The 27,428-nt window shown below is 42.8% G+C and overlaps 1 protein-coding gene across 1 annotated transcript in view; it reads left to right on the plus strand.

Moving 5' to 3' along the window:
* The first annotated feature begins 3,693 nt into the window (after positions 1-3,693).
* BCR (BCR activator of RhoGEF and GTPase) overlaps positions 3,694-27,428 on the plus strand; it is a 103,531-nt gene continuing 79,796 nt past the window's right edge. Inside the window, exon 1 of the mRNA XM_068412286.1 lies at positions 3,694-5,566. Within this exon, the coding sequence (XP_068268387.1) occupies positions 4,051-5,566 (1,516 nt within the window). The 5' untranslated portion in view covers positions 3,694-4,050. The remainder of the gene's footprint in view (positions 5,567-27,428) is intronic.

The following is a 27,428-nucleotide window of genomic DNA, read 5'->3' on the forward strand; positions in this document are numbered from 1 at the left end:
CTAAAATGAATCTTGGATCATGTTGCAAATAGCAAATTGCTTAGGAAAGCACAAAGGAGACTAACTTTGGTGGAAAAATAAACATAAATTTGCAAGTTCTTAAATGTTTCTATCTGGCCTGTGTTTTATCTGTGCATGTTAATCCATTCTATCAGCAACTTAATTGGCTTTGAAGAAGCCTTAATATTGTGGAAAACAGTGTCTTTACAACTGCATTAACTGCAAACATAGGTAGGCTAAACCACTGGTTTTATACCAGTTGAGGTCCTCACAGCAATCATGGCAAGAGTTGCAGTGCCAGCTTCCTTGGGGAATTTGCAGCTGAGAAATTGGAGAAGTGAAATTCGGAGGCAGTCTGAAGCAAAGTTAAAGAGCAATTGTAAGAATCGATCATCTCCCCAAAGAAGTACTAATGTTATGCTGTTTTTTGTCTTAACGAGTAGAAGCTAATGTGTTAATGAGTTCCTGTTTAAATAAGTACGCATATCTATTTGACCAAAAGGACTGCTAATAGATCAAAAGACATTTAAGAAAGTCACCTGACAGGCAAAGTTCAGTTCTTACTATAAAAGCCTTTCTTTTTAATTTTTAATGATGTTGTTTCTGCCTTTTGAGTGATTATTTGACACGTAGGATATTATTATTTATATTCTTATAGGTCATGTGATTCAGATCTTTCTGAATCCTATTGGTTCCCAGCTCAGGCTTGTCTCGTTGTGGTACAACTGGAGTCCATTCTTCATGAATAAATCCGTACCCCTCTGTGTCTTTTCAGGTTTTCATCACTAGTTGAGGTTGTTCTAGGGAGTACAATATTATGCACTGGTGAGTGAATGCTATAAACTCCTCTCTGTATCGCATCCTCTGAGCATGCGAGTTAAAATTGTTTGACAAGTTGAAGTTGTAGCAGAATCTGCATCAGAATCTGCATTTGGTAGTGGAGGTGGTTGATCAGCTTCATGTATTTTTGGCCAGGAGGTTGTTCTCATGGCAGAAATGGCCATTCTCTGAATTCTAAGAAGGGGAGTTCCCATTTTTCTGGGTTCATAGAATGATTTAGGATGGGATTTCTTGAGACTTACGGGCCTCGTCAAACTCTACAACAGAGTGCTGCTTTGTGCTACAACAATATGGTGTTTTCGTTTCAGCCACAGATTAATCGGAAATCATGTTTTATTTCTCTTTAAAAAGACTCTGCTTACGTGCAACGGTTTTTTTTTTTTTGCCTTCTTACAAAACCTCTGGTTCTCTCGTGTGGGGTCGTGCTGAAGAAGCCGTTCGGAACTGACAGCTCAAACGCTTTTCAGCCTAAGCCGCCTGGCTCTTCTTTCCCACAGGAGGGAGCTCTGTGGTCACTGCAGTGCTGGTTCCGTGTGACTGAGCGGGGCTTTGCAATCTCTGGTAGGCCAGCAGAGGGTATGTGCTGGGCAGTCTGTAGTTTAGCTCCCTCATCACAGGATTTTCAGTCTCAAATCACAGATGTGTGTCTGCCACCATAGCCTTAATGAAATTTTGTATCCTATTAAAATAATACTCTGTTGAATGCATAAAGAATCAGCAAAAATTCAGAGATCCCTTCGATTCCCACTGGAATTTCTGATGTTCTAGTACCTCAATAGATAAAGAGGGTGCAGGTGTTGAGTAGTATTATTCACTAAAAGTATGCATACAGAAATCCCTCCTCTGACTCATCAGAATTCTTACTCCCTCCAGAAAGGGCACAAATGTCATAAAAGTGAACCCAAATAGAAAAAAACTCTAGTCATAAAAAAACAGAACTGTGATACTTCAGTAAAAGTAATGTATGAATTCAGAACATATCCCTGTGATGTAATACACCTGTCACTATTATAACCATGCCAGTACAGTCTTAGATTGCATATTACTAGAAATACATCATATGTCAGAGTTTCGTGGTTCAAACTGGCACTAAGGCAAACAAATAGCAAACAGTATCAATGGTGAAAAGCCAATTTATTTTATTTCTCTGAAAGATTGATATTTCTTGAAAGATTTATAGAGATATTTACTAAACTTATAGATTTTTTTTTTTATGATTTAGACTACAATCTGTTTTCCATATAGGTCAGCCAATTCCTGTTATGTGTTAAAAGCTGAGGAAACAAGTGCAGGAAAAGAGGTTAAAGCCAGGAAACAGAAACCAAGAGGGATGAACTATGCAAAACTGAATACATGATTAGCCATTTGTGATATGTCTGAAAATACCTGAAAATATTTTGTTTGGCATATAAAAAAGCATGAAGAGAGAAACTGTTTAATGGATTATGAAACATTACGTGTCTCAAAGGTAAGAGAGCTACTCCTGTGCACTTGTGCTTTTCATTCTTACGGGATTTTATTAGTTCTTGTTGGGGCTATATCCCACCCTCTTTTGTAGTAACACGTACCAGAAAAGATACACCTCACTGCAGATGTGAAAGAAGACAGTTTATGTGGGATATGAGGTGTACATAGCTCACTTTTTCCTATCATCCCAACAGGCAAGATGGAACTCCAGGTGTGTTACCACTTTTTCAGAGGTTGAATTAGCCCATGGAAAGGATACAGAGCTTAAGCAAGATTGTGGACTGTGATTTCAGGAGTAATACTCAGCAGCCAGACTTTTGTTTAAATAATTTGCCACCCTTCACCCCAAGCTGAGGCGTGGGACTCCGAGTTATGTGGGCTAGGATAATATATGGGACAAAAGTGAGACTAATGCCTGCACAAAGCAGGCTTTATTGTTAATATCATGGTGATTTTGGAGTACCAGTTGCCATCTCAGAAATCCAGCTTGTTATTTATTGGCAAGGAAGGAAGGATTGAGTGAATGATAAGCCTACTACTGAGCAGCACTTACATTAGTGGGGGAAAACGTGACCTTTGAAGGTGAGCTGCATCAGTGCCTGGGGGGAAAGTGTTGCTGTGAACACAGAGAGTACAGAGACGTGCTGCTGCTTATACATAATGTATGAGGGCGCGGATGTATGGCCAGGAATGGGCACCTCCCTGTGCACACACAGAGGTGTGCGATAGGTCTCGCCCACGCTTTTAGGTATAGTCATGTCTATCTATGGTGACGTCCAGGCCTGTGGCTCGAGCGTGAGCAGCCGTGAACGTCCGCGAGGTCGCGGATCTCTGCCTTTGTCTCACCGGCAGCCGCCTCCGGTCGCGCCGTGGGGAAGGGCGCCGGGCCAGGCCCCCCCGGCCCCGCGGGACCGCGGGCACGGCCTCCCGCAGCCGGCCCGGCTGCCCCTTTAAGAGGCCCCAGCGCCGTGTCAATCGCCGCGCCTGGCTCCTTCCCTCTCCTCCCCTTCCGCAGCGCTGCGCGTCGGGGCGCCGCCGCCGGGCCGCGCCATGGGCAGCCGCGGGCAGCCGCCGCCGCGCCGAGGGGGCTCCCGCGGGGCCGCGGGGCGCTCGGGCACCGAGGGGTAGCGGCGGAGCTCGCCGCGGGACGCGCCGCCGCCTCGCTGCTCTGCGCGGGGGCTCCGGGGAGCGTGTGCGCCCAGAGGCCAGCACAATAGCCGGGAGGAGGAGACAGGGAAAGGGGCAGGGGGGAAGGAGGAGAGAGAAAGAGAAAGCACAACACGGGGGCTGGCGAGGGGAGGACGGAGCGGAGGGCTCCGGAGCGTGGCCGCGCTGAGGAGCGTGCCCAGGACGGCGGCGGCAGGAGGTGGGTGGGTGGGGGGTGATATTTACCTTCCCTCCCCCGCCCCGAGCCTGCTCCTTTGTCCACCCACTTTGAAGTGCTCTGGGATCGCCGGGCTGGGAGCATTGTTGTTCGCCAGCAAAAGAGCAGTCATGCTCGGGAGAGTAGCGGGCGTGCGGGGGGCTGGGGCCGGCAAAAGCTGAAGGAGACGGGGAGGAGAGACTGCTCCGAGGATTGCCGTTTGCTTCCCGGTTTCCCTGCATGGACCGTGAAAGAGACGCGTTGAGTTGACCCTGCCGGAGCTGTTTCTGCTTCTACATGTGAGATCCGGTTGTTTTATTCTCTCTACCTATCTCTCTCCAGCCTCCTTCCCATATTCTCCACTTACTCCTGTATGCAAAATGGTGGACCCTGTGGGGTTTGTGGAGGCTTGGAAAGCACAATTTGCAGACTCTGAGCCTCCTAAAATGGAGCTGAAATCTGTGGGAGACATTGAACAGGAGCTGGAGATGTGCAAAGCATCTATTCGGAGACTGGAGATGGAGGTCAACAAGGAGAGGTTCCGCATGATTTACCTGCAGACTCTTTTGGCAAAGGAGAAAAAAAGCTATGATAGACAGAGATGGGGTTTTAAACGTGTTTCTCAGTTACCTGAAGGGGGTGCAGAGCAGCAGATCCAAGACCTGCATCATCACCAGTCTGCTGACCAAGATGAATATGAAAAAAACAAGTCACACCATGGGGAGGAAAAGTTCAAACCCAGGATACCCTCTCTACGGAAGCTGTCTACCCAGAGTGATGGGTCAGACCTGTCGCCTTTGGACAGCCCCCATCATGGAGAGGGCGAGCAGGACAGGTGTAAGTACTATGGTGAAGAGAAACTGAAGAGAGTTGTAGAAGATATGGAGAATCGCTATGATACAGATGGCTCTCCTTCAAAACACAGATCGGCTTCCACTCGCAGGCTAGTGGGATCTGCTGAGAAGGAGGGATCATTTGAACCTATTTCTAAGGAGAGAGGGAACAGTACCAGTGTGGCAGCCCTAAGGTCCAATTTTGAGAGGAATAAAAAGGTTAATTCACATTCTTCTGGAGATAACAAGGATGTTGTTGAAAAGCCCTTTTATGTGAACATGGAGTATCATCATGAGAAGGGTCTAGTAAAGGTCAACGATAAAGAAGTTTCCGATAAAATAAGCTCTCTTGGTAGCCAAGCCATGCAAATGGAACGCAAAAAGTCTTTGCACTCGCTCCCTTCTAACATGGTACCCAGCTTCAGCGAGTTCCAGAGGCCTGCTTACAGAGGAAGGTCCTCAGAGAGCAGCTTTGGCTATGATGGAGAATGTGAGGATGCTGAACTGAACCCCAGGTTTCTCAAAGATAACCTGATTAATGCCAATGGCAGCAACCGCTCACCTTGGCAGCCCATGGACTTTCAACCCTATCAAAGTATCTATGTTGGTGGAATGATGGGGGAAGGAGAAGGGAAAGGACCTATCCTGCGAAACCAGGGCACAACTGACCAGGAAAAACATCTCACTTGGCCTAGGAGATCTTATTCCCCGAGGAGTTTTGAAGATATTGGAGGAGGATATACTCCTGATTGTAGCTCTAATGAGAACCTTACCTCCAGCGAGGAAGACTTCTCCTCAGGGCAGTCCAGCCATGTCTCCCCCAGCCCCACCACTTACCGCATGTATCGGGATAAAAGCCGTTCTCCCTCCCAGAACTCTCAGCAGTCCTTTGACAGTAGCAGTCCACCAACCCCCCAGTCTCAAAAACGGCACAGGCAGCAGCAGGTCATTGTGTCTGAGGCTACTATTGTGGGTGTACGAAAAACAGGACAGATCTGGCCGAGTGATGGAGATTTGCCTTCTGGGAGATGTCACCAGGACAGCTGCTTCCATGGGGATACAGGTGCGTACCAGCTTTTTGTTTAGTCTTTTAAATGTATGGACCAGGAAATAGTGTCATGGAAATGAATGGGAGCGGTTTTCTAGGTGTCTCTGGGTGAATCGCTCTAAGGGGTCAACTGCTTAATGTGAGAAGTCTGTGGTTATTTTGTAGTTTTCCTGTTCTAGGAAGCTCCTGCAGAAGTATACATCAGCCTACATTTTAGGAATATAGATTGGATTCCCGGAAGGGTTGATTCAGGCTCCTCTGGAGAGGATCAGTGGAGTCCCATGTTAATAAGTTCTTAAAGTTTCAATGTGAACAGTGAGGTAAAAAGGGGCCAGAACTGTTCAGTATTCACCACCACATTGTTCCCTCCCTCGTATTCTTGCACTGAGGAGTAGTTAAACTCTACCTCAGAGGTGGTAGTGTGCCAACGTGCTACAACCTGAGGGTTTTGCTGGAGCTTTACCAGTAGTGATGCTGCTCCCACAATCTTGTTTTTTCCTGTCTGTATTAATTGGAGCGCCAGTTTCTTGTTCTGCCTCGTGTCATCCTTCAATTAGAGCTGATTGGAGGTGATGATTGTGCAACCCTGTTCTTGAAGCTTTTAGATATCACTGAGTGAAGGAAGAACTTGGGATATCAGGAAGCCCTGAGGGAGAGCTGTTGATTTAATTTCAGCAGAGTCAAAATTTTTGTTTGGGGAAGAATGGGCAATGTTTGAACTCATATAAGTCATTCGGGCATGCAGGTGTGTCTGTGGAATCGCAGTGGATTTATAGCCGGTGGAAGAGGCAAACAGTGAACTATATTGATTCAGATAGATTTATTGAATGTGTGTGGACATCTGAATCTATTTAGCAAGGCAAGGCACATAATTTAAGTAGTATCTTTGCTAACACCAGTAGTCTGCTATGCAGTAAATGAAAAACAATCAAATCTGGGAGTGAAAAAATCCCATTATGTTTGTTTTGATAGACTTCTATCATTCTAAACCTGTGAGTTATCTTGTGGGTTTTCTTTGTGTCTTTGAATCTGTCATTTTAATAAGGGATTAATATGTTATTTGTCAATGTGACTGAATTTCTGAAGTAGTAGGTGAATTGAGAGGCCTGTAAGAGCTGTTGTCAATTTCTCAGGTTGTGTGAGTTCAGTGTATTAGTTCTCAGAAGAGTAACTTTGCTGGAAGGAGATGCCTGGTTTTACTTTCCCTGCTGATTGTTTTTTTTGCCAGCAATATTTTTGGGAGCAACAATGGAGGGAGAACTCTTCCCTGCCCCCCTGCCATCCTTACATTCCGTTGTATTATTGGAAGGCTGTACGGTTGTATGCTGTACATGAAACCTCAGCACTCTGTCCTCACAGTCACTTCTTCCTTATCAGATGGTATATACATACTTGTCTTCTATCTGGGACTACTGCATTCATGTTTGGTTTTATGCATATGTTTGTATCTTACGGGGAGTACTTGCAATGCAGGGGAGAGGCTGGATCTTGTGCTGGTTTAAACTGAGCTGCAGCCATCTGTCTCTGCTCTTGTTTACTGATGCTCTTTAGATGACTGGGAAGCCTCCTGGCAGTTGCAATTTTTGCAGAAGGAAACAAAGGGGCAAAAATAATAAAGGTTGATAAAGCCTGAGGATAAATTCAGCTTTCAGAAAGGCAATAGATAATTTTTATTTTAAATAATTTAGCTGTGATGCAGTGATAAAAAAAATATGGGCTGCTGAAAAGTCGGAACAGTTACAATTCCTGGTTGTGCTGGAAAGCTTTGTGTCTTGTTCTTAAGGATGACCACACAATTGCAGGCAAGGACAGAATGTAACTGATCCACCTTCTGCTTTCCTCAGCATAGGGGGTAACATGGCAAGCTTAGCAGGAACCTTCACCAGATGGCTAATCATTACTGTCTTGCACATTAGCTGGTGGCAACTTTTTACTTAACCAAAAAGGCTTATGCCTTCAGGAGGACTGTGTTTCTGATTAATTCCCACTAAGCATAATTTTATATGAATTTTCTTTCTTTCCTGATTAGGAAGAATTTTGATCTGAAACCAATTGGCAGAACCTCTTTTTCGTAAAACAAACAAAAGGCATGAGACATCACTGTGTGATTAGCTGGCTGGGTACCATTCCCAGCTAGCATGCTCTGATGCAGACTGTTCTCCATCACCACATGATATGAAAGCAGTTCACAGATCCAGACAGCTTTTCCTGCACCTGTGGTTCAGTCACTGGTTCTGCCAGACTTCGGTGAAGTTTTGCTTGAACAGAGAGTGCAAGTTTGAATCACAGCAGGTTCTGTCCAGCCTTAATGTTAATTAGCATCAAGTGGCGTTTGTTCAATAGTATTTGGCTTCTTTGTGCATTCAGGTTTTTGGATGCTTGCTGGCTTTGCTTTTCATGACTCCGGCCATAATAATGCAGAGTGTGGTGTGGGCAGGTGCGATGTGAACTTTCTGTCTGGATCTGCCATCCCAGCGCATCTTGAGCTTGGCCAGCGGACACGTGCTGTTTTGTCCAAATTCTTTCCTGAGTTCACAGTCGAGTGATAATTTCCTACTTTTGTATTACAAAAAAAGGACTAGAACGAGGTCTCTTAACTGTCAAGTGAATGGGATCCAAGCCACAATTTGAATTTGGGTTCTTGGAAATGGGTTATCGAAAATGTTAAATCAGACCAAGGTAGTAGGCTTTCAGTTTTTTCCAAGGAGCAGAATGAGAGCTTCAGGGCTGAGATTTGGTAATAACTGTACTTTCTATTAAATGTGCTCAATGGAGCCTAGGCGAAGATATTTATGTTAGGATTAATTATGTATCACTAATTTCCTGTAGTGGGAATAGAAAAAAATAATGTCTTAACTCTGCATTAAACTTGAATATTTTTACTATGATTGTGGAGAAATAACAAGATTTTAAAAATTCTGTCTACTGTTAAACATCAGTTGCAGACAGACACAAGAGAAACCACCCGTTGTGCATTTCTGCTTATAATCAAGGGGAGAGTTGCTTAGTGCCATGATGCAGTGATGAGGCCGTTGCAAGGCCTCATCAGTTGGATCAGTTTTTTAACTAGTAACAGTTTGTTGATGGAGGAGCACGCTGGAGTTGTCGCTTGGCTTTATAGCTTGCGTCATAAAATCAGTGCATGCTCTCTCGTAGCTCTATGTGTGAAATAATTTTATCCATCTGCGTAACAACATTGAAACTCTTATCTGGAGTCCACATAGATAATATTTACCTGCAAAGCGGCTTCTTTATATATGCCCCAGTTGTGACTTCTGGTCACCTGAGAGGACTTCATAGTGCTCTCCAGAAAGTTCTGCCAGGGTCTCTCTCTAGAAAGCTTCCAACAGCCATCGTGCTCAATGTAAGGTCAGTTTGGGGATATGTGTAACTTAATTCCATTGGGAGTAAAGTTTTACTTATTTTAGCATCTACTGAGTGTGGGAGTGCTGAATGTCCCTTTCTGAAGAGCATGGAGCGTTCTCTATATTTTTAGTGAGTTTGATGTAGGCAGAGGAAAGAGTGCTGGAATTTATCTATGCATGTGAACTGTAAGACTCAAAATTCCTGTTATCTCAGCTGAGCAGAATGCCATTTTAAAGTGCATACTTACTTAGAGCTGTAGATTCTTCAGTTTTTGTATGCTTTAAATGCCTGACCAGATAGGCAAGCATCTGAATTTCCTGCTTTTAAGGTAATCCTTGACACTACTTAATTTTAAAGCCCCAAGAAAGCGTGCAATATGTCATCATGGAAAGACATTGTTCTGTACCAGTTTCTTCAAGGGTCTGTTCCTGAGTTACTTGCATGTTCTGAGATCTTGGATAAGTTTCTTAATTTTGTACTTCTTCCACCCGCTATTATATTCTGTGGATTTTACAAGATGTAGTTTGAAAAGTGCTTTGCAATGACAAAGACTACTCATGAAGGAACATGCCAGTGCTGTTGCTGCTGTTTAGAAACACAACCTTCCTTTGAGCAGCTGAAGCAGACTTCAGTCCACTGTGTAGTGATTCTTTCTTCTGAGGATCTGAAATGTAGGAACTTTCATAATGTGCAGATCACTTGTTAATTTTAAGGGCTCCTGGCCACAGGTCCTGCTGTCAGTCTGTAACTTACACTGGGTCAAGAATGAGGTTTAAATGTTCTCTGACAGTTGTTTAGTTCATTTTACTATTACTTTTTAAACATGTTTTAATCCTTTGCTGTGATGATCAGTGGATTTCCTAGGGGCACTAATGACAAGATGCTGTTTAAATGCTGCCTGCCTCCCCCCTTCCCTTGCTTTCCAACGATTTAGGCTTTTGAGATTATCAAGCTGCTTGTGCTACCAATCCCCTCTTCTTGGTCAGGGGGAGTGAAGAGCTCCCTCTCTACCAGATTTCTTTTTCCCTCCAGCTGAGTTTAGTGGAGTCTATAGAGCTTCTGCTTTATGTCCCCAGTGACTATAGTGGACTCTGCAGTCTGTTTGTTTGTTTTGTTCCTTATTCCACAAACAGTTGCCAGCCTTCACCTCAGGCCTACCATAAGTAATGGCATGCAGATAGATTTTATTTTTGCTTTTCTTAGGTTCACCCTAGATCATGGAGTTTCTTCCACCCCAATGTTCAGGTTGTTCTGCAATCACATAGCACCTGCCTTTGAAATGAGAGTGTAAATCAACCCAGACAGTAGTTGTCTGATACTGGGAAGCCCTGGAGAGTCCTGATGTCACCTGATCTATCTGTGTGAAGCTCATTTTTGTGGTCCATGACAGAGATATTGAAGCGGGATTGACTTTCCTATGGAGTAAGTAGACAGAGAGCTGTGAATTCTGCAAGTAATGGATTAGGTAGAAAGCTGCTTGTCATCCCTCCGTAATTACCAACAGTTTAAAAGTGGCCTGTCTGGCAGTAGAGCTGAGCCCACTTTGTGTGGCTGCCATTGCTGCATGAGGGCCTACGAGGCAGGCAGTGAGCTGTGGCTGGGCAGGTGAAATACAATACCAGTGCACACTTAAGGTTTGGGAGTGTTGTAGGTACTCAAGGCTAGGACCAAGCTGCAACAGAGCCATATGGATATCCATGCAGCATCCATACTGTGATGTCCACAGACTAGAGTGCTATTCTGGATGCCAAAACAATTGGACCTAGGTGATTTCTGCATGATTTCACAGAGCCAGGGACTAAAGCCCTAAAGTGCTGCAGTGAATGTCACACAACAAGATGATGATGCCTTTCATTTGAGCAGGAAACGTGTAGGCAAGTGGAACCACAATATTAAGTCTGTGGCTCAGTGAGCTGTTCCTATGGTCCTTGTTGACTGTTCAAAGTACTGAAAAAGCACTGGTTTGTGGCCCAAGCAGTTGAACCGACAGATGTGTATGACCTGTGCATCCATTGTGCTTCACAGTTGTCAGCCTCTGTCCAAATGGTTTCAGCGGAAAAATACAGAGAGGTTGCTGTTTTGTACAAAATTTTGGTCCTGCCCTGAGAAGTAGCAGGGAGAGTTGGGAGCATCCATGGGCTTACTGCCTGCCCCAGTGCACTACCTCCTCTAAGATGGAGGCTTCTTTGTAGGTGGCTGAAGGAAAAAGAAGAGAAAGAAGGACTAGAAAAACCTGATGTCATGGTACTTTTTTGCACTGCCCTCCTTTTCTGGATTAGAAAGCTTTTCGCTGCTTTTCCTTTGCAGAACCAAAGGTGAGCAAGGGAGTGAAGAGCTGAGGATGGGGATGAGCATGGTGGAGTTGGTTAGGGTTTGGAACTAATGAAGGGACTGGGCTGGTGGAGTGAAACTAATTGCTGTGTGGAGGAATTGGCAAACATGAGGAGAAGATGAGTGTGTCTTTAGATTGCTATGAGCACTGACCATGATTTAAGAAGTGATTTACTTGTGCATGTAGGTGATGGACTTTAAAGCAGTGAATTACATTGGGGAATGAGGTGCTTTGGTCTCCTCTGTTTTCTCGTCTCTAGCAAAGCAGTTGCACAAGTGTGTGGTTTTAACCCGGAAGATTTTCACTGCTTAGTGTAAGTATACATAACCCTATGTACAGACTTCCAGAGGTGCAAAACTGGAACATTTTACTTTTGATTCTTGCAGTTATGCTCTGTGAAGCTAATGTTGAGACAAAGCAAGCTAGGAGTTTACTAATTTGTGGAATTAATTGCTCTACCACTTTTCCTAAGTGCTTCCATTTGTCTAATATCTCTGGTTTGGATATTTGGATAAAATGCTAAGTACTGTGTTTGGTCACTCCTTCATTGACAGCTTGCTTTTCACTGCCACCAGAAAGTTTCACTGAGGCGTGAGCAAAGATAGTAAAATGAGTTGGGTGGGATGGCGAGGAGGCATCCTGAGTAACAAACTTGGGAGCAGGGGGAAGAATAAGGTTTAGTTAGAAAATTTGCTAAACCTTTAAGTGTGGGTTAGGAAATGCTTATTTGACTACTGGGCAGCACACTACAGCTAATGATACTGACTGTTAAAAGAAGTGTTGCGGGGAGGGAAGGTGATTTGTAATCCAAGTTCGGCTTTGCAGGCTGTCTGAAAGATGGGCGAGCAAAGGAGACAAAGCCAGTGATAACCTGGAAACAGGTCTCTATCTTCCAATTGTAGCATGTTTAGCAGTTTGCTCTCTAACGCCCTCCCTCTCTCCCCAACCTCTTAGGGATAAACAGTTACCGTGCAGCAGCAAGGGGGATCTGTATTTCAGCTTCAAGGAATTTTGGAGGTCAGTCCATAAGGGTTAATGAGGTGAGACTTGGCAAGCTGTTTGAGGAGAATTGCTCCGTTTCAATTACCATAGGGAGACATATTGCTGTTCATGAAAATCAGACTGTTGATTGGAGGCACAGCTTATCTGGAGCTTGCTTTCCCCAGAGAGACCAAGACTAGCATGGGTTTTTTTTTGACTGTCTCCTCTTTAATTTGTTCTGCCCAGTCAGATAAGCATAGAAAGAATAAGGACCTGATCCTGTTCTTTCCCTGGTGAAATATCATTGACTTTAGTAATCTCTTTCTGGCACATGTAGGAAAAGACATGGTGTTCTGGTACAGGTTGAATGGCAACTTTGCTGTGCAGATAGAGGGCTAGACTGCAAGTGACAACAGAAATGCTGGCATGGATTAGTTTAGGTGAACTGCATGTGAATGAAGTACTTCCAAAACAACAATTTGAGTGTCTGAAGTTGCAAAGCAGGTTTTGGCCAGCTCACTGATAACGAAGTGGATTGCTTTCCTGATCATATCTTTAAATTACATATGATGTGAAAGTAACCATGAACTGTAAGTAAATCCTTGAATGTTGGTCTGTCTTACTGCTGAGGCAGTTTTACAAATCCGTAACTTCTCTAAACTTGTTTTGAGTTGTACTCTATGTGTTTTAAATAGTAAAACTGTCCCATGTAGGACCAGCATGGTGTATTCCTGTCACAAAATCTGGCTGCGGTTTGCAAATTTTCCTGTTACTAAAATAACAAAAGCATGTCTCCCTTTTGTCTTCTGCCCAGCTGCCAAAACGGTATCTCTCAGACCCTTCCTTAACCAGGTTATGGCTGATGTAGTAATCAGATTATTGCAAATGTAATTGGAATCTCTGTTTCAGCGAAAGCTCTGCCCAAATGTGGCAGCTGGAGCTGAATTAGTTGCTCATGGCTACGTGAGTACACGAGGAGTATGTGTGTGAGAATCCACAATGATTGCCCTGTAGGAAAAATGAATTAGTAAAGTTCAGTCTGTTGGTTTGTACTACTGAATTGTGCCTGTTGGTATTCAGGTCCTTTGCCTGGTTGTTACCTTCTGTTATTTTGTTACTCATAGTCATTTCACCAATCCTTGTTGCTTCTGGGTTTTGTTTGTGTTTTTTTTTTTATTTATTTATTTTGTGGAGGGAGGAATTCTTTTCTAGGTAGAATAAATCCACCACAACCTTCCTTCTTTTAAAAATAATATATAAAAAAACTCCATCCTCTTTTGGAGCTTCTGCACAGGTTAGGTCTTGCTCTAAAGTACCCAAAATCGCCAGATTACTTGCAGATTGGTCTGTGACAACAGGATAGTAACAACTGTAGCAGGTTGTTTTGGATCACACAGTATAATCTGAAATCTAAGAAGCAGGCTTTGCAGTAGTTACTTAATAGTGAGCAACTTGTGTGTTTGTACTTGGCACCTCTTTTGTGTTTGTGACCTGTCCTTGATGTGTGGAGAAGTGCACTGTGCAGCTTTGGCTCACTATGTCTGTTTACTTCTTCTTAAGGACTTCAGAATATTCTACACTCAACACTGAAATGCAGCTACTTCTCTGATGGGATATGTGCCAGCTATTATGTTACCAGAAATTATATACTCCTTTGGCTGCAAAACTAGGTAAGGAGTGCCCATTTTGAACCCACAATATGGGTGAGGCTGGAGCAAGCTCTAGATGTTAGGATAGTTTAAAAAAACAAACAAACAAACACACAAAAAGCTGCAAAAAAACCCAACAAAACCCTGTTACCTACAGTTACATCTGTGTGTTCTTTTAAAATGGGCCAGCAGCTTCCTAGAATAATCTGTTCTGAAGAAAAATACCTCATTCCCTGGAGCATCAGGCTTCAAACATGTCTGAGCTGCTAAAGAGTAAATGTGATTGGTCTGTTGTCACTAGGGAGGTGTAACATACAATCACAGAGAACTGTATCTGCTGCAGTCTACAATTACATAGCACAGTATGATTTTGCCCAGGAAGATAGTAATGGCCTGTCAGCCTGGCTGGGCTCAGGGCTTCCCAAAAGAGATTAGATTATGGTGCTTAGTATGAGCCAAGGCACAGAAAAGCACATTTCTGTGACTGTTAGCATCCAGCTGCCTCAGTTCATAGCAGTCTTCATTTTTGCTTCCTGCTAACCTTTCTCTGTTCTTGAAATTTTTTTTTATAATGGTCAGCACTGACATTACCGCATGAAATTTCAGAAAATAATATGCTGAGAAAGTGAGTTGATCGCTGTTGGAAGACTTCTGTGTGTTCCTCCTGTCCTTGCCCTACACCTCTTCTGCAGACTCTTCCCTTTGTTTGAATCCATCTAGGTGGAATGTTTGAGTGTGGGAGTTCCCTTCCCTTCCCTGGGTGTCTTGTATACTTTTGCTTTACTTTCTCCTGAGGTGGTCATTGGACCTCTCAGTCTGATAGGAATGAAATCGCCATGATCACTCTTAGTAATGCCTCAATCTGGCAATGTTCTAACATTGGCTTTGAGGAAATCATGGTATTTGGATGAATATGTTTGTCTTTGCTCTAATTGTACTAATTACTTGAATTTGTGGATTAGCCAGCAGAGAACATCCTGTTGTAAACTTCTATTTCAGTTCTGTCTAACCGTAATTGTGGTGGATACCAAGCCCAGTGCTTAGCTGTGATTAAAGGTGCTTTGTATCGGTGCTGAGCAGCCTGCACCACGTCAGTGACTGCAGTGAAGAGCAGCACATCTAACAGTCTGTTCCTTGTTTTACTTTTCTTGTTTTTATTTAATAAAAAGCTGATGAGTGAAATCTGAATTGCAAAGAGGGAAAAAATCTAACAAGCTGTAGTCTTGATGAAAATACATTCTTCAGCCTTGGGACATACACCACTTCTGCTTTTGGCAGACCTGGCTGGTGGTCCCCATGCTCTTTTCTGATGATAGGGATTAAGAAAATTCCCTCTTTTTCCTTTGGTATTTCAGGTGGAGTATTGAGCTACAGGCCTGGCTGCCTTCTTGAATTGATCTGTACTGAATGGCAGTAATGAGAGGCTGATTGCAATTTTGAGATTGTTTACATGGTCTGATGCTCTTGTCATTCAGATGAGGGCTGGGTTCTGCTTCATGTGAGTGCAGGAGCTCTCTTATCTTAGGAATTTAGATCAGGGCATATTGAAGAAAATTATTTTCCACTTTTTTGTATTCCTAAGTTATGTTTGAACACATAGCCCAGAGAATGCAGACCTGTCACTGCAGCCATGTAGTCTTTGGAGAGGCACTTCCTCAGTTGGATTTGCTGAATTTATTGAAGGTCCTCCTAAGCACAGCTGAGCAGTTACACAAACCCATAGGCGTTTCCCTTTGCAGTTGTTGAGAAACCACACTGCTTTGTATAGAAATAGATGCATAGGATTTATACATCACTTTGACCCTTTCTAATCCAAATTGATTTTGCAACTTCTGTATGCACTGAGTGAAATAACTTCATATTAGTAAACTGATGGTCAAAGTAAACTAAAGATTTGGAGCTACTGGAGTCCTGGTTACCATGAAACCATATCAGAAACTTCAGGTTGATGCTGATCCCTCTCTACTTCAGTATTAGGGAAGATGATCTTCCTTCTCCTCCAGTAGTAGCGCTTGTCCATCTTGCTGGGGTGGGAGTGGGCAGCACCCTGGAACAGAGCTGTACCATCTGTAAGTCTTGGGAGGAGACAGTATTAAGGTTGGGGGGACATGTATCCCAGGAAGAGGGAGGAGACAGAAGATCCTGTTGCAGCCTCCACCTCAGAGTGAGGGGTACATCTCAGCCAGTCTCATCTCAGCAGAGTTTTAGTAGATGGTTCGTTAGTATCACGATGTTTCTTTTAGTACCTCCCACTATTAGCTTGAGAGCTCCATGACAACATCTGCATTTTGACATTGACTTTATACTCCTGTTTGTGTTCAGTGTCCCTCACCACTGAAAAATTCTGTGTTGTATTGTAAAGTTCCACTAGGGAGGTGAATGAGTGAGATAATGCTGACCCTGGCAGAGGAGAATCTAGCACTGCCTAAGGTAAATAAAGAACTGGCTCTGCCTAGAAGCAGCAGATGCCTATACCTGTGCCAGGGAGGGCAGGCAGGCACCAAACTTGGCTTCAAAGGGAACCCCTTGAGTACATACAGGGAAGTGGGGCCCTGAAGGACACCTCCAGTAAAATCCACCTGGTAAGGTGGTAAGAATATGAATTCTTACCATGCAGTCACAGAGCTGAAGTCAACTCACCGTTACCAGTGTTTTCCTGTATTGCTAGAAGGGTCAGAGTTCTCATCGGGGAAAAAATACCCTAATGGAAAAGAGGTAGAGTTTGGAATAACTGGCAAGGAAGGAATGAGGGAGCTTAATGAATTTTGATTTTTTTTTTTTTTGCTTGGATTATTGTTTGTTTTATTTCATGGTTGGACACACCAATGACTACTCTTGAGAGCTGTAACAGTATCTCAGGAAAGACTTGATCCAGGACTTGCTGATGTCAAGGGATTTCTAGTGACTCTTTTGCTGTGACTGAAGCTCCACAGCACTAGCTGTATGTTTCTGTACAACTACCTGAACCAGAATTTCCCAAGATACTTTGATTTTTGAAGTGTGGGCTTAATCTCTGACTTCAAAAGAGCTCGTAGGCTTTTCAGAGGCCTAGGTTATAAATGTTTTAAGACTTACGTGCGTACCTCATGCTGTCCAGTTTCAGTAGCAATGCTGCAGATGTGGTTGAGAGCTGTCCATGAGCTATACTGGGCAGGCAGTTCAAAAATGTAATTCTGTTTTAAAGTTTCTTTTACCTTTTGGAGAACTGTGTTAGCTGTCCATATGCATCTGCCATGCCTCCTGGATGAGTGCTACGGAAACACTAGTGCAGTTTGGAAAGCATTTTTACTTTATTTAATGATTCTCTTAGTGCCACTCTGCCTCTGTGGCCTTAAGAGGCAAAATAGCAAGAGAAAGCCATAGAATGGTGTTTGCATCAGAACACCAGATATGCTTTTTTCAGTTTGTCCAGTCCTCTGAGGTAGGACTCTGTCAAAGTGAATTTTGGTTAGGTAGACTTTTTTTTTTTTTTTAGTATACATGGAGACAAAAATATCTCTATTATGTTTTTAGAGTATCTGAGACGACAGAAGATGCCTTCCTTTCAGCTGGGCAACCATCTGCAACAAACTTAAGTTCTGTTACACCATGGTGTGATCTTAGCTGTTTGAATGTGACTGACCTGTCATGTTTGTGTTCAGCAAACATGCCCTAGCCCTGACCTTGACTACCCCAAATTTATTCAGGCTTGAGCACTGACCTATACGTAATTTGTTGTGGTCTCACCGTCTGGTCAAACTAAAATACTTACTAATGTGATCTAAACTCTGCTTTGTTTTGTGGTTGATAGGTAAATGTAATAAAATGGATACTGCAGATAAAGGGTTACGCATCTTTCCACAGTTAGTGCCTGTCCTCCATTTCAGTACTTGTATGAAATCTCAGTATCTTCGCTTAAAGCAAGGAAGGAGACTTGATTATTAAGTAAATGTGTTCTGAATATATGTGTGCACAAGAAAAATCTGAAGAGGAAGGATTTTTGAACTTCCTCTTCAATGTTTTATTCTGTATGTTGGTGTGTCAGACTGGTTTCAGTGTATGTGCAGATAAGCACTGACGCAAAGATACCAGCTGCCTTATAAAGTTGCACCTAAACTTTGTAACAAGCTTTTTCTTGTAATTAGATTAACAGCTGGTTAAAAAACATTCTGATGCTAAAACTGTTTTTCCCATTAATGGGCACTTGCCACGTAGGGCTGATGCACATTGCAAATAGGCTTGTTTAATAGTATTTGATGGTTGGTTGGTGGTTGTGTTTTCTTCTTTGTAACAACCAGTCATTTGCAAGTTTTTTTTCCACACACATGTAAAGAATGAAAAGTGAACTTTAAAAGAAAAACAGCATTGGGTTTATAACAAGCTTTTATCTTATATAGTGATTTGCATAAATAAATTTCCAAGTGTTTTAATGAGGAAGTATGCAGCTCAATCTTTTGAGATGCTGAAGCTCAGGCTTCTAGCTGAATTTTGGTGAGCCCTAGTGTCCTGGAATCCAATTTGGCGCATTTCTCCTGGACCACGCTTCTTTTAGCTGGAAAATGGATTAACTTCCTCTATATGTATGTGTTTAGAAATGAGTTTATATCCATATATAACTTTTAAAGGAAAATACTAAACACAACAAAAAAACCTCAGTTCTGTTGCTGGAGGCTTGCCCTTTCACTTAATTCTACAATTCATAATACTTTCTTCCACTATTTATTTATTTCTTCTTAATTCTCTGTTCTTATTAACTCATTCAGTTTCTCCTCTAAATAATTAAGTTCAAAATCTGGATTGCATTTGCCTACCTATGGCTGTGATTGGTTCTGCTTATGTGTTGATGTCTGTTTTTTCCAGTTTTATTTTTTTGTTGTTGTTTATTTGTTTAAAATTTGAAGCAAGGGCTGCCTTGTCTTACAACATGTATTTGTATATGTCTTCCAGTATTTTCATATTATGCCCCTTGAGGCTAAGTCTTGATTTAAATTGTCTTTGGTGATAATGCTTCATTCTGTGGCATGCTGCCCTGTCAGTTGTGCCAACAACTGTTCATTTGTAGGTTCATGCTCTGAACTGGATCAGGGAATTTATCTGTGGATTTTGTTGGTTTTGGTTTTTTTTCAAGCCAAAACCAAACAAAAATCCCAAAACTCCCCAAACCAAAACCCCTCTAACCATGGATCCCATCCATTCTGCCCACAAATGTTTGTGTTGGAGCAGCAACTGATTGGTTGGTGTTGGAGAGGAGAGTGTATAATGCCACGAAAGACAATGTATGCTTAAACCCCCAGTCTGTTGGGACTCTGAGGTTGTTAATTCAAATAACAATGGGAACACTAATGCTGAGAAGTCATTTTTAACTTTAGCAATTTCACTTCTGATTAACCATCTGCTTTGGGATTTCAGGGAGAGGTTTGGGGTATCCTTTGAACAGAGTACCTCTTCTCTAGTCAGATGCCTTTTTTTTCTGCTGTTGGCGGGGGGGATGTGGAAGAAAAGGCAGCCTCAGGGCTTGCTGATGTTTGAAGTAGAGCCTGTTTTGTAGAATAAATCTAAGTAGAATGCTAGGACTGGAAATGGGGGAAAAGATATATTTACAGTCAGTATTGTCTGTGAGACAGACCAGATGACATCCTAGTCCATGTGACTGACTCCCCTTTCAGTTGCCTATGTAAGTACTTCATGTTTTTAATTATTACATCAGCAAATACATTGACTGTTTATGGCCAGGAGAAAATGGAAAAGAAGATATAATTATTCCTTTTTACTAAGACTAAAAAAAAGTCTCTTGCTGCTGCTAAAAGATTGTTTAGGTCATAAATCATCTGGAAGGAGGACTATGGATGTCAGGTCAGCACAGCTTTTAGAGGAGAGTGGATCATGTTAAGTAACTTGCATTTGGTTTCTAGAAGTGTATGTGTGTGTGTTCATGGGCTAAGATTTCATGTTATTTTTTATGATGTAATTACTGTAATGAGACAACTGTAATACTGTAATATTACATCTTACAACTACATTGCATGTGAATATTTTCCCTTGATTGTTTTTGTGGAAGGGGAGTTTTAGAGGTTATTGCTAGGCCTTCTTACACTTGTTTGCTTTGAAATACAAAATGTCATTGTCCTGGGCTAATACTGCAACTAAGACTTGTGTCAAATAGCCTTAGTTGCTTAAAAAGCTTAGTCTAGAACAAGGAGGGGGCAAGGGTCATCAGGAGAAAATACCAGTAACTTACAGTATTGAAACATCTTCACAGTTTCTCTTTTCCATTTTATTTAGGATGTTTACTTGACTCCCAGATAAGACTTCTATTTTTACCTGTGAGTGCTGGCTCTGTACAGATCTGTGAGCTCTTCTGACTTACCCCTGCTGAATTCCTGCCTGTATAGCAGCCAGGTGCTAGATTTCTGGCTTCCAGCTTCTTTTGCTCTTTCCGTTCCTGTTCAGTCCACAAACATGGAAAAAAATGCCCCACCCTGCTGACTCATTGTGCCCGGAGCACTCCCTGTATTCCTGAAATAGGATTAATATCTGAGGCAGTTTGAACAATTTAACAGAGATGGGTCTGGTTCCCTTCTGCTGAACCTCTTTAAAATAGCTGGTTTCTTCTCTTAGGCCCATGAATCTTGTCTACGTGCTCTACCAGGCCTCAGCCCCAAGGTGATTTCCTTATCACATATTCATTTAAAGGGCTTTTGCAACAAATACAACTGTTGTAGAAATCAACCAGTATGTAGAATAATCCTTTTAACAGGTTTATTCTGATACTCTGTTGGGTGTTTAAGTGGATTTAACCGCATTGTTTAATATGTCCTTGAAGATGGTTCCAAATGAAACCTGCTACTGTCAAATTCTGTCATATCTCTGTACGCATACCAAGTGTGCCTGGGAGATGTCAGGCAGAGCTGCAGGCAGTGGGGAGGGGTTGCTATTTATAGGGGAAACTAGGAGTAGCAAACCACTTACGCTGCTTACCATCGTGCTGTCTACAGCTCGGTCTCTCAGATAATACTCAAAGTCGAGTTGCTCTGCAAGGACTCTGAAGTTATTTCCCTGTTACAAGGGCAAACTCATGTTCTTTTGCCTGTTCTTCTCTGCCTTACACAGTATGCAGTTGTCTAGTGTCTCACCCCAGGGGCAGCTGTGCTACTGTATGTATCCCTTTAGCTTGTTTTGCTTTGGGATCAAAGGACTGTGTGAAGGCAAATGTCAATTATTAATTCATGTTTTTAAAAATGCACAAGGTGACACTTTTTGATTGAAGTAAACAGCAGTGTACTACTTCCCATCAGAATACTGCGCAGCCCTGTCGTAATGTCTCGGGTTTTGAGTTCTTGCAAACAAGTGCATCCTGCAAAGGGCCGCATTTGGCAGTGAAATAGTCAGCAAAATGCCTGGAAAAGAACGTTACAACCTTGAGCACAGCCCTTTGGAATGTAGCAGGTTCCTGATAAGGCAAAAATTGGGTGCGTGAATGTTTTTCAGAGAAGCAGGCCTGTAGCAAGGAAGTGTGTTTAAGATGTTGGGAGTCCTGTCTTTAAAAAATCTCAGGTTTTAAGTATATTGAAATATAGTTTTACTTACATTAAAGTTTGTGTGAAATTTGTGAGTAGGGTCAGTTATTTACTTTTAAAAGGATAACTTGGCATTCTAACGTTACAAAGTACTGTTTTGGAGGTTGGCTTAAAAAAATGTGTGTGAGGATCCTATATCTGTCTAGGAGCGGGGAGGAGAAAACTCAGTCTAAGATTTTCTGCACAGAAGAGGAAGGATGCACACTGTTAAAACGGGATTTTTCTTTCCAAATCTTCTCTTGCACTACTGTAATGATACAGGCTTATCTGCTCTTGGGATCTGCAGATGTTTCAGAAACATGGATAAATTCAACTAATAATAGCCTGTTCATCCAGGGAAACTAAGGCTCTGATAATTCCAAATAAAATGTCCAAGATCATCTACAGGTCTGGAATCTTGACCCTGAACTTTTGTTCTTAGTTTTAGAACTTAACCTCTAAGGCAGTCTCCACTACATGCATCTCATCTGTGAAGTGAGGTGGTAACATCGATCCTAAATAAGCTTTATCCTGGCTCATCTCTGTTTGTGGTGGTTACATAAGTATGGTTTAACCATTGTTGTTCTCACAAGTTCTGCTAGAGCCCTGCAGTGGATAAGGACTAAAGGGAAAAGCTCATTAAATCCACATAACCATCTTGTCTTTCCATCATTACTGCCTTTTTGTTGGCTTATTCCACAGTTACTTGAATGATGAAGAACCATACTGGTGACCACAGCTTCTTTTATGTAACCAACCAAGCAGCTATTTTTTAGTTACTAATGCATGTAAATGGACTGAAGCTGTGAAGTAGTTTGTATCTCATTACCAGACTCCTTACTAGGAAGCTCTTCTGTCTTTGTCTTTCCAAACGTTTTTACAGCACCTAGCACAGTAGAATCCAGGGGTTTGACTTTTGTTCACTTACTACAGTGCAAGCGACACTTCTTCTGCCCATAACTTGTTAATTGAATGATACTTTGCACTATAGAAATTGTGTGGCAGGAGAATATTTCAGGGAAGTCCAGTCTGTTCTCCCCCTGAGTTTGCTTCAGCAATCAACCCAGCCTCTAGCTGGCAACAAAAAAGGAGACAGGAATTAAAAAAATTCCAGTTTTCCTGTGCTACAGGATTGACTTCCAGACTAACCAGCTCTTCTTATTTACATTTCTCCAAAGGCAGATCTGTATGTTGGGTTTTTTTTGGGGGGTGGGTTGATGTTCGTGGGGTTTTTTTGGTGTGTTGTTTTTTAACTGCTTGGAAAGGAGCATTTACAGGTCATTTGCGTTTCAGATTGACTTACTAACCAGTAAGTTCCTGCCAGAACAGTACTCCCCCTAAATTTTAAAGCCTTCCAGGTAGGTCTCATTAACATTCTCTTGCAAGATCAGTGAGAGAAGCTGGTGTACTTAGCAAAGGAATGCAACTGTATTGTGACTGTGCTATACTAGCAAAGCCTATAAACTTTCAGTATCTTCCTTGCAGCAGCTTTGCCCACGTTTTCACTGTCTGGTGGTCTATTTATACTCTTTGTACCTGTTTTTTTTTCCTATTACTATTATTTTCAAAGCTCCTTTACTGAGTGCTCTGCTTGTTCTGCCTCTTAAGAACAACTTTAAAATCTTAAGTTGCTAATGGTCCAAATCAGCAGCTCCCTAAACCAGTCTTTGTGGTGAGTCTGTTTACACTAGTATCAAGAAATAAGGTGGGACTGTTCAAAGGAAATAGAAATACTCAGCCCTCAGGGAATGTACCGTCTGAGTGGAACAGTACCTATCCAGCTCTCTTGACTTTCTCCTGAATAACCCTGCAGTGTTGAGCCCTCCTGTGTATGCACCACCTGTTACTCTTCAAGGCTTTTAATCATCAGAGTGCCCTCTGATGCACAGGCATCAGTGTGATAGACTTCCACAGTGGCACAGTTAGTTAGAGAGGACTAAAGTCCTATTTTGAGCTAGTGTTGGTAGGATTCCTGCCCTTCCTAATGCAATGGAAGGGAGAACTTGATTTCTGCATTGGGAAATTGCTTTTATCTTCAGGGTTATTCTCCCTTTTGCCCAGCTGTGCAAACTGAGCCTAGGGTCTTCTGAGCCTTTGCTATGATTTCAGTTTTGCTTTTTTGTTAACCACTGAGATAACTTTATGGGACTGCAAAAATGAATGTAAGATTACTTCTGCCCCGTGCCACCCAGCAGAAATTTATCTTTCTGAGAAGTGGCTGCGATCATCTCCGATGCTGACTTCCCTCTTTGTTGACAGAGTTTTTGATTGTAGTGTTTTTCCTCCCTTCTCAGTTCCCTTTACAATTCCAGTCTCTCCTGGTCTCCTGTCTGTACGTGCCATTCATGGTTCAGTTTCAGATGTGATTATTTTCCTCTTTGGTGTTGATCTCTCTATCCTGAGCCTACTTAAACCCTAATTGCTTTGTGATACAGGATAAGAATCCTTTCTGTGTATGGTTTGCTGCTGCATAAACCCACACTTGCTCATTAGACTAGCTTAGCCATATAATTGAGCCATGCCCTCAGCTGTCTTCAAAAACCAAATGCATTTTATTTCTGAGTCGTTGTGTCCCTGTCTCAACATTTTGCTTTTTAGTCTTTCCTTTCCCTCCATCCCCTAGCCATCATCTGCTGCTCGTATGATGCATTGTCACCTTTGGGGCAGCCCTGCCATGTGACTGGGAGGAAGGAGGGTGGGAAAGTTGCAACTATAGCAGCAGTCTTGGGGAAGCTGAACTGTTGGAGGGGGCTAATGGACTTGGCAAGGGTGCTTCTAGCTCCACTTCTGCCAAAATGGTTATTGTTTATCCTTCATAGATAGCACATGTGTTTGAGAGTCTCAGGTAACTGACAGGAGTTGGGCTGTAGTAAAGAAGAATGTATAGAAGAAGCAAATAGCTTGAGATACCTGAAAAGGTGTTAAAACAGTAAAACTGCCCTTCATCTACTCAGTCAGTTGTTCTGTTACCCTTAACCTTTGATAGCCCATGTGTTTATTGTCCCCAGGGGTCATGGTACTTCTGTAAGTTGCAGAAGAGCTGCAGCTGTACTGAGTTACTCCGTAAGTACAAGCTTAATCAAGAAGGTTTGTGAGACAACCTTCATCAAGCAGGTTTGTGAGACTGCTGCCAGGGAATGTGTAAGCAAAGGCTTAAGGAAAGGGCAGTAGTTCTGTGGATTGCATCCTTCTAAATTGTTGCCAGGACTTTTTTTTCCCCCCTCATTTTTTTCTGACTACATTTTCCTGAAAATTGGGCATCCAGTACTGAGGTGATGGGGAGACAATGTTGACAGATCAACAGCATAACAAGAAGGAGTATCTGGGTTATATTGCTCTGCTTTCATCTCTAACAACTGCTGTGGCACCATTTCTAGCTACAAGATACAGGCAGGGGTTTTTCCAGAACAAGTTGTTTGTGATCCATAATGGACCAGCCAGAGGAAGGGTAAGTAGCTGTCACAAACCAGGATGAATAGATTGCCTGTCTGATCCATCCTGAAATGTCTGACCTGTCAAAGCTGTCAGAATCTGGGTATATGCTGGAGGATAAGCCATATTTACATAACATCTTGGAGGGTGTGCAAGAGAGAGATGAGGCTGGGGAGGGGGAAGAGGTGACATTTAATCCGTTGCTTGCTGAACCGTGAAGGTTTGCTTTGTGTTGATCTGCTCCCCTGTGCTTCCCTCCTTCTTTAATGGCTGTGATGAATGACAAATGGAGGCAGACCAGTGAAAACAGGAAACATAATCCCTCAAAAATAACTGGTAGGAAAGAGAGGGAAGAAGCTGTAAATAAAGGAATCCCTGCTTTCATGGGGCAGCCCCTCAGAGCAGCTAGTGGCTTGTCGAGGAGAAGGAGCTGCAATTCTTTGAGGTTACCAGGGGGTTATCCTGGGCTCCTGGTAGGGAGAAGAAGGCCTAAAAGTAGGGGAGCTGTGATCTGCCCTGTGTTGTTTTTGTTGTTTTGGTTTTGTTTCTTTTTTAAAACAAGGTTTAGAACCACTTCTCTTGCCTTGACTACTGCGTGAGTTTTGGATGGGATGTCATTTCCATTCACATATTGTGTATAGGCTGCACAGACCCGTGGTTTTCTCTGGCTGTGAGAAGCAAGCGTTGCTTCTGTATTGCCATTCAGTCATTTGAGAGCAGAAGGGGTGGAGAGATGACGGCTGCATTAGCTGTATCTGTGTAGGGAGGGAGGTGTTTAGAGCAGTTAGGGGCTGCTCAGCAGGAGTTCATTTTGCCTCCGACTACGTTTCCCACTTTGCTACCTGTGGACGCTGCTCATTGTTTGCGACTATGTAAAAGGGGATGGGAGATTCACAGTTCTGTTGCACACCAGCAGAGTTACTGTTTGCAAGGGAGTGGACAGAAAGTTTTCACGGACACAACTAAAGCCTCTCTGCCTGTGGAGCATTTTAGGAGGCATCGTGTTGCCGGTTGGCAAAGTTGAAGGCTCAAGGTTACCACAAAACTCTGTAAAGGATGCCAGATAGAGACATCCTACCAGTTCGGGTGGTTTATCTTGTAATTCCTTTCATGCCATAGCTTTCAGTGGATGTTGGATGGGGTGTCTTCAGTGGGAAATTCTTGAGGTTGAATGAAAATGAAGAGCCAGAAAGCGGAATCTCTAGACCTCTCACCATCTGTGAATAGCAGATGCTTAGATGAATAGCCATTGCAGCAGTGAAGCCTACTTACCAAGAACTGGTAAACAAGGTTCTTCTAAAGCGAGCTCCCATCCAGCCTTCCTCAGCGCCTGTCTACTGATCATCTTACTGTGGATGGTAAAAGGTAATTTGTCTTCTGACTGCACAGAGTCCTATTGCACTCTAATACAAGAAAGCCTGAACTGAATGGGATCCCTTTAGTATGGCATGGTAAGTGGAAGAAAGTGGGACTGTTGAGGGGGAATGTGCTTTCCCTCTTTGCACTTTATCATCTTCTTGTAGAAGATGAAGATTATTTCCTTTGTAAATTGGTTTGAACTCTACTTAACATGAAGGGAGACCAAATTTGTGCCAGAACTGCCTGTGGGTGTGTCTGAACTCCGCCCCATGGCAGCTCTCTTCATTAGGAATGGCCAACGGCACTGCAGAGCTCTGGCTGTGTTTGCTTGTTCCAGTTAACTTTGGTTTGGATGCCTTTCCTGGAGCATGCTGGGTATGGCTGCCTTTTTTTTTTTTTTTTTTTTAAAAAAAAAAAATCTGTATGGATAATGGAGCTCCAGCGGCTGTATAGTGTCTCCTCTGTAATAGCTAGAGGGAAAAAATAAGTTATATGGATCAGTAATTTGAGCCTTTTGTTCCCAAGTGGAGCCCATGTTAATGGAAGAAGTGTTCTCATGCCTGTGCACATGAACTGCTGGGTGAAGTTTGGTGGTTGGTAGTTGCATGGAATGTAGCAGCGCCTTGGATGCTGCAGAGTCTGGGCTCGTTAAAGTGATAGGAGAAGGGGAGGTGAAAAATTGAATGGCTTGCCTGTTTATTTCCTGTTTTCTTATGAGTTCTGTTGGTGGAGTATAGATCTATAGCAGTGTTTAACTGTAATTAAGTCAATGTTAGAGAAATTTACCTGTGTATATTTTTAGGGAGTTTCAGCCTATTTCAGCCACTACTTGTATGTTTGTAAACGTAAATACGATTTGGGTGGCTGTTGCACTCTGGCCTCTCTGCAGCTCTGCTTCCATTCTTGACTTCCTCAGGGTGCTGCTGCTTATGTATTTGCCCCATCTAACCCCTGTTAATCCAAGGGTTTAGTGCTCAAATTCTGCCTGGCCTGCCTCTTAGGTTTGCAAGGGTACATGCAGAAAACAGCTGGTAGACCGGCTGACAGCATTAAAAAACAGAAGGTGCGGTCAAACTGAGCTGGTATTAACTGAGTTGTGCTGTAGAGTGTAACTCTGTTCTTAGCTTGAAAATTGCAGGATGGGCTAATGCCTGACAGGAGTGGGGTATGTCTACATGAGTTTTGCTGCTTACTTGAGTTCTAGAGGGGTGGTGATTGTTTAA

The sequence above is a fragment of the Nyctibius grandis genome, chromosome 14, assembly GCF_013368605.1.
Source record: "Nyctibius grandis isolate bNycGra1 chromosome 14, bNycGra1.pri, whole genome shotgun sequence".
Classification (NCBI taxonomy): Eukaryota; Metazoa; Chordata; class Aves; order Nyctibiiformes; family Nyctibiidae; genus Nyctibius; species Nyctibius grandis.